This window comes from Pteropus alecto, unplaced genomic scaffold (genome assembly GCF_000325575.1).
Source record: "Pteropus alecto unplaced genomic scaffold, ASM32557v1 scaffold11, whole genome shotgun sequence".
Classification (NCBI taxonomy): domain Eukaryota; kingdom Metazoa; phylum Chordata; class Mammalia; order Chiroptera; family Pteropodidae; genus Pteropus; species Pteropus alecto.
In genome coordinates, this window is record NW_006431956.1 from 5988178 (window position 1) to 5999475 (window position 11298).

General features: G+C 41.2%; 1 protein-coding gene across 3 annotated transcripts in view; it reads right to left on the reverse strand.

The window, feature by feature from the left end:
- Positions 1–6202: 6202 nt before the first annotated feature.
- The window catches only part of SEPHS1 (selenophosphate synthetase 1), a 30373-nt gene continuing 25277 nt past the window's right edge, over positions 6203–11298 (reverse strand). For 2 of the 3 annotated variants that reach the window (XM_015585640.2, XM_006906971.3), the window contains 2 exons: positions 9749–9961; positions 6203–8122 (listed from right to left, as the gene is read on the reverse strand). In XM_015585640.2, coding sequence (XP_015441126.1) covers positions 7908–8122; positions 9749–9961 — 428 coding nt within the window. In that variant the 3' untranslated portion in view covers positions 6203–7907. Of the gene's footprint in view, positions 8123–9671; positions 9962–11298 lie in introns of all 3 variants that reach the window. The other variant, XM_015585641.2, reaches the window with a different exon arrangement.

Consider the following 11298-nt stretch of genomic DNA (forward strand, 5'->3'; position numbering starts at 1 on the left):
AGGGAGGAGCGGGTTTCCAGGAGGGAGAGCTATAAGGACGCAGAAATGGGAAGGTCTGTTTGTATTGGGGCCGTGATGGGAGGTCGTAGATGAGCCGTATGTGAGGTCACCTTGACTGACAGTTGGCTGCTATATAACCCTTTGCCTACTATGCAGGTGCTTCCCCAGAATTCAGTCTATTAGAATTAGATTCATGAACTTCCAGGCATGGTCATGATATTATAATGATGGTATAATGAGGCTGAAGTTATGGGCAGTACTTTCTGTGCATGCATTTGTAGCTGGTTTGGCCAGTAGCTTTTATGGCGTCTGTGCTCTATCTAGGATTTGGGGTAAGTTATAACCCTAAAAGGGAGGTATTTCTGGGAGGTCCTTAAGGAAGGTCTTCAAAGGAGGTTTCTATGGTTACAGAACTGGGCCTTGGCTCTTGTCGCTCATGCCTAACTACCTAACATCATGACTTTAAGTTCCTTCTATAAACTAATGATCGATTCCAAGTTTACATCTCTGGCCTAGATTCTCCAATAAACGCCAAACTCTGTGTATCCAGCTGCCTACTTCACGTCGTCGCTAGGTTTTCTAACAGACTTCTCAAAACAGAAATTTCTGATCCCCTCACCCCTCTAAAAAAGATGTGTTCCCCCTCCTAACCCCTGGAAAGGGTGAATGTGACCTTGATTGGGAAGTGTCTTGGCAGGTATGATTAAGTTAAGGATCTCGAGATGAGCTCATTCTGGATTCCCTGGGTAAGGCCTAACCCCAGTGAAAAGTCTCTCCAGGAGACTTTGCCTATCACTGCCTCCTCCCATCCCACTGAGAACCCCTATCTCTGGTATTTTGTGGTGAAGGTGGGGTAGGATGAAGGAAACAAGAAAAAGATCGGGCACGCATGCACACACACACACACACACACACACACGGCGTACTCATGATCATTTCTTAAGATCTGAATTAGAATTTCAGAATCTGTCCCATAAAAATCACTGTCTTCTTTTATGAAAATAATTTAAGAAAAACAAGATTGAGATATTTCTAAGGACACAAACATAATTAAGCTGTATGTTGTAGCTATAAAACAAAATTTCTATGAATCATTTCCGGACAAAGAGATGCAAAGCTTATTTTCTCCAAGCCCACATCCGATGTCAGCCATAATTAAAACAAATGTGAAGAACTGAGATGATGTATGGTGCAAAGAGATTTTTAATCTTTCAGCATGAACTAGGAGCTAAAAGATAGATAGATATGAGTTCGGGAGAAGATGAAGGGATAAAATTATCACTTATGGAATTGTTTAGATGGAGAAATATCAAGAGGACTCAGGTAAATTATCTAGCATGACATGAAGATAAGTCAACGAGCAAACTTTAGACACTTCTTGAGGATCTAATTTGTGTCAGGCTGTCTGAAATCCAGGGAACAGTAGTAAGGGGAGCAGACAACTGGTTGTGGTAGTGGAGGGTTCACATCTAGTCAGGAAGGCAGTGAGGACCTGGCAAGGGCTTAACGATCTGCTGGAGGAGTTTCTTCACAGGGAGCGTGTGTGGCCGGAGGAGGGTGACAGGCATGGAACCAGGGACACTGCTGGGGGAACAGGAGTTTCTGTCCTAAAGCTGAATTGCCCAGGAATGAAGAAAGGGACCTATGTTCTCAGGAAAATTGTGTGCTTCCGTGGCCTTTCGTGCATATTTCATCTTGCCATTAACCATACTAATATGTATCTAAATATATATATATTTAAAGGGTTCGATGTTTCATCATCTAGTATAATACATATGCATATAGGAAAATTGAAAATATAGAACAAATTTTATGAGAAAGAATTTTAAAAAACTAAAACTCATTCACGCTCCTGCTCTCCAGGAGAAAACCATTGTTAAATTTCCATGTATTTTTCTCCATTTTTATGTAGTTGGAATATATACATATACGTATTTTGCAATATTGGTATCTTAAACCTGATATTATAGCATAAGCATTTTACCATCAATAAGTATTCTCTAAAAACACAATTTCCTGTAATGTAGTTACACATTATTTTCTTTTTCTTCCCAGCTTTATTGAGGTATAACCGACAAAACTGTATATATATTTAAAGTGTACAAGGGGATGGATGATTTGATACATGTATACATTGTGTGTGTGTGTGTGTGTGTGTGTGTGTGTTTGTGTGGTGAGAATGCTTAAGATCTACTCTCTCAGCAGATTTCTAATATATTATTATTACCTAGAGTCACCATGCTGTACTTTGCTGTGCATGCTGTACACCATGCAGAACTTACTCATTTTATACACGTAAGTTTGTACCCTTTGACCAACATCTGCCCGTTTCTCCCACCCCAACCCCTGGAAACCACCGTTCTACTCTCTAGAGTTACAGATAATTTTTAAAATTTGTTATTGGGGTTTTCAACCATTTGACAGTAGTCCTGAGCATCGCTAAGAAAACTCTGGACTTCATCCATTTTTAAGTCCTTGCTAATTACGTAGATTTAAAAAAAAAAAAAAAAGACTTCTTTTTGGTGTTTTAATTTGCCTGTCCACTGAGGTTGAACAAGTCTTCATATATACGTACACTGGTGTTGGCATTTCTGGAAATTGCCTGTTGATTTCTGTATTGGTATAGATCAAACTGTACTGTAGCAACAAGTCAACCCTGAAATCTTAATAGCGCTACGAAATAAAAGTTCACTTTTCAGTCATGTCATAGTTAACGTGAGTCGGGCGACGGTCCTTCATGCAGTGATTCAGGGGGCCTCATGTCTGTTTCGTGATGCTGCCGCCTTAAGCCAGTGACTCTTGAGGACACACACCAGTGATCCCTGACAGATCCTTCAAGACTCGAGAGACCAGTGCGAAGGCCCAGCCTCTGAGAACTGGGACTCTAGTCGAAGGGTAAAACAGTGACCTTCTGGAAGCTGGTGGGTCCAAGAGAAAGACTGTAAACCAAGGGAGGGAAAGCTCTCCAGATGCGTCAGTCATGCCCAGAGCATCCCTGCTCGTGTACGATTCGAGTTTGGGGATTGGATGTTTCTCTACAGTTTCGTTCACAGTCGGCCAGCAGGTCCTTGCACCACAGAAAAGCAGGTTACGCCGCAATCCACCTGGAGGCCCAGGCTGGCTGTGCGCCCGTACATGGCTGTGAGGGATGGAGAGCCCGTCCTCCCACTGGGCCACATAAGCACTTCTTGTTCATAGATTTAAAAAGTCTACACGTGTTGCCTAGAAACAGAAATAGACTCTGGCAGATTGCCATGGAGGGCTATGTAAAGAGCTACTTTTAAAAAAAAATCCTCGAATCTTTACAGGTCGGGTGTGGAAGTACCACATCTAGATTTTCAATATGCCAAGGGTTAGGGGTCAACAGACCTTCAGGGAGTGAGCTGGAGACCGTTGAAAGTATCTTCAGTATCGATCACGGTCAGTGACTGAGTAGCCTTCCGATGGCTTCTTACAGGTGGGATACAGCGTTCGGGTTAAATGAATGAGGGTATTTCTATCATAAAATACGATAGGAAGTTATGTCCAGGCTATGTTATTAAGTGAAAAGAAACAAGTTTCACAATGGTATCTGTAGTCTACGCCAATTTTGAAAAGGCCCCATCTCTCATTGTCTCTCTCAGTCTGGCTCAGCTCTGGACATTCTCGTTTATTCTTCCCTTAAAACTATAAACACCGCCATGAAAACAGTATGGCCAGAGGCAAGGCAGTCTGATCTTTCAAGAAAAGTATAGAGTAGATGTTCTCCACCTGCCACCAATAGTGTCACAATGTCTGCAACTTATATATGAGTGGTTCTGTGAAAATAAAGACTGTGTATGTGCGTGTGTATGTATGTGTATATGTATGTGTATGTGTTATTTATGGAGAGAAAGCGAGTATGGTAACATATTAACATTTCTAGGAGTATCCATTCTCTCCCCGCCCTCCCAACTCTTATGTCTTTAAAATTTTTCAAAATAAAGTTGGGAAAAAGACATAAATGCACGTGAACATTAAATACCCCAGAACTTAACGTAGCAGAGTACTAGGCAGACCTAACTGGCCCAGCATAGACAAGGACTATTTAATTTTATAACTTTTAAGATTGCCCAGATTAACTGTTATATTCTAATATCTGGGAAATTATTTAAATGTATATGTCTTTTTACTTCCTCTGAATTATTTAATGCACTAGAAATAAATTCTGGCTTTTTATTTAAAAAACAAAAACGAGGGTTCAACTACTATAATGTTCTTAATTTTTCAAAATGAAACCAACCACTGATTTTAAACCACTCTAAGAACTTGGCAAAATATAAGACTTGGTAATTGATAATTTCAACATAGCATAGGTCACCATGAAATTCCCTGTACATATGCTTATGGTTTTGAAATATCGAGTAGAAAATACATTGCCTTTTCTGTAATCAGCGCACTCGTATAGTGGGCCATTTCCTTCCGTGAAGCTCTGATGGGCTTCATTACAGGCAGTCCTCCCAGGCATAAAACTCCCTCCAAAGGCAACAGGATGAGGAAGGACAGTCAGAAACCAATGAAAACATCACCTGTGTATTCAGAGTTGGAAATCAGATACTTAACTGTGAAATATAGGAAGCCCTGCAGAGACCAGGTCCAAGATCTATTTACCCAGTACTCACTGACTAACCCAAAGTAATAGGCATTGGTAGCAGGTTTGGAGTTCAGCAAATTCTGAGCACGTCTAGACACCTACGAGCCTCCTGTTACTGATCATTTCTCTTGATGAAGGCCTGTCCACCCACGCCCGTTCCCATTCAAGACACGGAGACTTGACCAAAGGCAAAATGGTATTCTCGTTTCACACTTTCCTTGTGGAGTCTGTCATGTTTAATAATTGAATGGTTCATATGTGGGTTTTTAATAAGAAAAGGTATAAATTACTGTTGAAAGTAAATTGTCTATGCAGCTATTGCCCGATCTAGAGAAAAAGGGTGGGCTGGGTGTGGAAATGAGCTCAAGGAGACACACACACACACCACGACAGTTATATATCTGAGACATCAATATCTATGCTTGCTTTATTCTAAAATAAAGAATAGTATAGTTTAGCTATTCTGGTCTCTCTTTACTGAACAACATCTTAAATGTAGAATTCAGATATAACTCTTTTAAAGGTAATGCTAAATTCAGACTGAAAACTGTTGGCTCATACATCTAAAACCTGAACAATTTAAAACACTTGCATCACATTTACTCATCGTAAGGCATGCAGAACTTGGAGAATACAATACACTAAGTTATTTTAAAATACTGAGCCAAAAAGAAAAAGTATACATTCCTTGCACAATATTTCAGTTTCTTTTTCTGGATTGAATCACAATAAATGCTTTGACATAGCCTGATATTCCCTGGCAAGTAACTCCCGTTGCTGGAAGGACAGACCCAGCCTCTTCAGACTATATTTACTAATTCTGTGCATTATAATGAACTGTATTTTGGGATGCAACTATCCTAGGGTTTTAAGAAAGTAAACCACTATGCCAAGATCATCACACCTCAACGTTTAAAGTGCTTCCAAGAAGCCGAATTGTCTATGAACCGTTCACTGAATGTTAAAATAGTCTACATAGATTTTACCCAGAACACAAATACTCAATGACAACCACCTGATTCAATTTCAAGACACTTGGGGGTTTTTTTATTTTGTTGGGCCCAGGTGTCAGTAAATGGAACAGTCGAGATGTAAAAGAAAAATCCCCAGGGAAGCATATCGTAAGAGCCAGTTCACGGTCCCTCCTTTGCCTCTCCCAGCCCTCTGCGCCATTCCTTCGGACCTGTGGTTCTAAGTTTAGTGAGCACAGCCCACTTCAGGTGCTGGTTTAAAAGATCCCCACGTCCCACACCCCAAAAGTCTGTCAGTCTGGGGCAGGGCCCAAGAATTTGCCTTTGACAAGCATCTCTGGGGGATTCCAACTCAGGTGAACTGGACTCTCTCTGAGAAAGGTCACATGAATGACACGGACCTCAAACACCCAGCATTTTGTTATAAATATGAATCTTCAGGACGGTGGTCTCCCCAAGCACGTAACCCCTTTAGCCCGCTTGCTCTCAGTAGGCCTGCCACCAGGGAAATTATCAGCCTTCAAGACGTGATCGACATCGAAAGTTGTTCAGATTTAGTCATCACTAGTGTATTTAACAAAACAAAACAAAACAAAACAAAACAAAGCTCAACAGTATATTCATCTTACTCAGAGGTTTCCAACGCATTTTATTTTTTGCAGACCACTGGTTTGTAGCTTTTGAGGACCAACATCTATCTGTATAAATCCCTATAAAATGTCCCAATTAATTTCAGTTCTGTAGCAGCCCCTCGGGTACCGCACACCGTCCTTATGGCTTGAGTTCCAGTGACACATGCCAGACAGGCTGCCCTTGGGCTCCTGAAGGGGGCGTGTCCACGATGAAGCCTCTTCCAGGGGCTCCTCTCCCTAGTGGCGGCTTCCTTTGGCAAGAAATTGACCGGTTCACATGGCTTAGGTGCCTCTAAGTGGGAAGCATTCAGAAACTTGCAGTGACGTGGTGCTTTTTTTCTCTAATGCAGACACTTGAGGGGTCAGTGCACTTGTGCTTAATGACAGGAATCCCTCCAAATCACTCAGTAGGTTACAATATAAGGAAGCCTCTGTCTCTAAGTAACACAGATAAACACTTTTAGATTGCCTATTTGTTCTAGAACTACAAAATTTAATTCAAGAAAATATAGGTCCCATGAAAGACTTAAAAGTTTTATAAAACTAAAATCTAGTTTTCCCCAATAAATTGTACTTTAGCCAAAACCCTCCCAATGCTTCTAAAATAATACTAAAAGGGGCATCTGATTATACAAGAGCAATAAAAAAAAAAATTAAATATTTATTTGAATAACAATTTTAAGTTCGAGCTGCAAGGCTGGCAACGCAGACCTTTAACACATCACAGAAAGCGTGCACAGAAGCACTGGCGCGGAGGACCAAAGATGCTCAGAATCGGGCTAAGGAGCTGATTTCATGAGAACAGAAGACCTGAAATCACTATACAAAATATAAAATGTATTAAGCACTATCATCCACAGAACAGTCTTTATTATTGATTCTATTTAAAAATTACTTGTGTAATTATATATTGAATTGTAAATGAGCATTATACATGAACCCCCTTTCAGAAGGCGATTCCTCGTTGTACTGTAGAACATCTAGTTACATTGCAAAAAGTATCCTTTTTTTGCTATCAATAAAGAAAACAGTTAATGGTATTACCGTAAATATTAAGGAGGCTACAAAAAAATAAAATTTCTTTTTTGTCTTCCAAGTGCTTTCCATGCAGAGCTAAGCACTTGCCTTGAGTGAGTGCACTATTGGGAAGAAGCATCCTGGGTCAGAGACGAATGAGAAAACCAGGCTCTACAGACCAGACTCGCAAGAACCATGCAACCCTCTTCCTGCTGGGGTGCCACTGTGTCACTTACCAATTCCGTCTTTCCAGAATACCACTCGAGACACTTAAAAAAGATCAGACTGGTGATAAATACACGTGAAATGAAAGACAAACGGTGGATTGACACTACGACCAGTAATGTCTGTGCTACGTGAAAGCACCTTTAAAAAGAGCCTATGCGGCAAGAGATAAGTGTCTAAAGATTCAAAATGAATCAACAGTATTGGATAACAATATAAGTCTCAACTCAGAAGCTGCCTCAAGATTAGGTGCATCTTCAGTTAATGTAACAGGAAAAAAAGGCAATGGATTTTATTTTATTAATTGCATCCATTTCACAAATCGACCTCAGGTCACCAGATGTGTAGACACAATGAGATTTTTGTTGTTGTTTATAGTCTTTAATTGAAATGATGATAAAGGAAATAGATCTATTTAAAAACAAAACCAAATAGCTATTTCGGTCTGGATTAAGAGGTGGCACCAGGTGTGGGATTCACATTTTGAGTGGCCACCTGTGGTGCGACTTCAATGATCCGGGGTTTGTCTATGATTCTGGCGGTACGGTTGCCCTTCTCTACGATCCCAATAATCCATGCTTGGTGACCTTCACCATATTTGGGGGACTTTATCTCTGCACAGAACCGAGCAGCTTGCTCACGTGGTAAACAGATTAGAAGGCCTCCTGACGAAGGAAAAAAAGAAACAAGAATGCTCGTTAGTGTGGTGCCGTGTGGCGTCTCCCTGCTGCTCTTTCTAAAACACTCCCGCACGGTGCGCCCGTCAAGGGCACAGACATTAAAACACTCCCGCACGGACCCATCCGCGACCGAGAGCTCCCTTCCGTCCACGTGCGAGCTGCCCCTCCGTTCCAGCCTGCTCTGCTCTGCCCTGCCTTCCCCTATGCCACAGAGGAAACTGTCCTTAAGCAACTTCTTGGAAAACACCTACTATAGTAAAAAGCACACACAATAACAAACTCTGAACTGTGAAAATGACCAGTCTGTGAATCGCTGAACGCTGTGCTGTGTAGGATTAAGGCGTCTGCGGCCTCAAGAACATATATATGTGGCAGTTATTTTTTCCATGCTACAATGAAATATTTAAAAACATTTTTTTCCTTTTCAATTGAATTCTCTACATGGATTTCTCATTTTATAAAAAAGCCTCTTTTTTTTTTTTTTTAAATTTAAAAATTAAGATCCTGAAAGAGTGCATGCCTCAAAGCATCTAAGTTCTCTCACTGGCTCTGTCATCAAAAAGGTATGGAATACATTAAAACAAACCTTCATCGCTATTTCAGTAGCAAGGTAAAAGGTATACTATACTTCTACAAAAAAGTAAAAACTTTTCATTTTTGAATGAAGGAAACGAATGCGATTTGTTAGCGATATTCTTGAATTCATCCAATGTTTACCCGGAGCCCAGCAGCTGACGACGCTGTGCTAGCCAGACGCTGAGCCACACCTCAGTTGCCTCCTTGGAGCTTATTTCTAGAAAATGGAGTTTGCTTCTTTTTTTTAAAGATAAGCGCCTCCATTCGAGCCGAGAGACCAACCAGAGAACCACAGCCCTTCTCTGGGCTGACATGTGGGCAAGGCTTATTGGTCATCACCTCTGGCTGCACCCCAGAACCTTCCAGGGAGCTGTTCTAATTATCGATGACCAGGCCCACCCCAGTCTTTGACTTAATTGGGTTTCTTGAGGGTCAGGTCCAGGCACGGGAATTTTTAAATCCCCAGATGATTTCACTCTTTTGCCAGGGTAGGGAAATTACTGAGGTAGAGAGGAAAGGAAATAGAAATGAGACTGAAAAAAGGTGGACTTACGGATGAGACACAAGAGTCACAGGGAGAAAGAAAAACATGGGTCAAAAAGAAAAATGGCACTCTGGAGACATACTACTTCATTCTTAAAACGGCAATTTTAAACTTTCTTTTTCCCCAAGGGGAAAAAACAGTATGTTCGATGTAAACTATGGGTACTACAGCTATTTCAAAGGCGAGGTTTCCAATGAAAAATTGAGTGATGACTTATTTTTCCCACAACCTTCCTCCCTCTCTCATCCTATCCTCCATCACCAAACACAGAAACACTGGACTTAAATAACTGCTCAGTCACACACAGGATGGCGGGGAGGCCCATAACCTACAGCACAGGAGGGGCTGAGAACATTCACTAAGGCCGAGGTAATCAGCACTGACCTCACACAAAAGGGGGTCATGCTCACGTACTTGGCTTCTTCCTTCTCATGGCACTTTCCATTAGCCTCACTAGTTAATCCTCGGATTTGGGCCCAGGATCCTTGTACCTGATGTCTCGGGGCAGGTCCCATGCATGAGGCCAAACATGTTCCCACAGGCCTTGCTCACAGCAGCCATCTTGGCCAGGACGGGGAGGTTGTGAATCACGAAGGAAACCTCGTTCCTCTGCTGTTTGGCCAGGTTCTGCGCGTGGCCCAGAATCCCGAAGCCCGTGATGTCGGTGGCGGCGTGGGCGTTGAACGTGTGCATGAGTCCCGCAGCTGAGAGAGACCCGAAGAGCAGCTCAGTGTCTGGCATGATACACAGGGGCCTTCTGCGGAAAAAGTCTTCCCTCTCCTCACGTCCAAATCTTAAACGTGCTATCATCTCAAAATTCCTCATTATCAGGGAGATGGCATATTGAAATAATGCAAAATGTAACTTTTAAAAAATCAATACGTCTTTCAGAGTGAAATTCTGAAAGTTGATTTATTTCTGTTTGAACCACTCAGAACTATCGGCCACTTCAATTGACAGTAATTTCCCAATAAACTAAAAAGTCTGTATAGAATTAAAATCAGAATGAAAGGTAAATCTGTCCAAACCATCCCAAAATCAAAGAACAGGACTTTTTAAGACTGACCTAAATTCAAGGCAATCTCACTGGCCATAAATTGCCTGAAAGGTTAATTTATTTTTTAATTAAAAAAAAAAAAAGAACAAAAAACTTTATTTTGGGGGTAATTTTAGGTTCACATTTAAAAATTGAGCGGAAAAGTACAGGAAGGCCCCTCTGTCCCCTCCCCCATTTTTCTTATTCCCATCCACCATTACTGTGGTACATTTGTTATAAGTGATGAGCCAAAACCAATTCATTAACTAAAGTTCATCGTTTATACTGGGGTTCATGCTTGATGTACAGTCTGTGGGTGCTGACAAACGTATATGTGACATGTCTCTGTCACTACATTATCGGGCAGAGTAATTTCACCACCTTAAAAGCCCCATGCTCCAGCTATTCGTCCCTGCCCCTGCTCCTGGCAAACAACGCATCTCATTACCGTTTCCACAGCCATCTTTTCCGGAATGTCATAGTTGGAACTACAGTATTTGGTCTTTTCAGATTGGCTTATTTCACTTGGTAATAGGTGTTTAAGATTCCTCCATGTTTTTTCATGTTTTGATAGCTCATTTCTTTTTAGCAAATGAATAAATACCTACTGTCTGGATGGACCACAGTTTATTTATCCATTCATTTACTGATGGAGCTACTGATTGCTTCCAAGTTTGGGCAATTATGAATAAAGTTGTGACAAACATCTGTGTGCAGATTTTTTAGTGGACAGTTTTCAATTCATTTGGGTAAATACCAAGGAGCATAACTGCTGGATCGCTATATATTAGTATATTTAGTTTTGTAACAAGTCACCAAACTGTCTCCCAAAGTGGCTGTACCATTTTGCATTCTCATCAGCAGTTAATGAGAGTTCCTGTTGCTTCACATCCCCATCAGAATTTGGTGCTGTCAAGGTTTTGGATTTAAGCCATTCTAGCAGGTGTGTAGTAGTATATCATTTTAAATTGCAATTCCCTAATGACATGATGTGGAACATCTTTC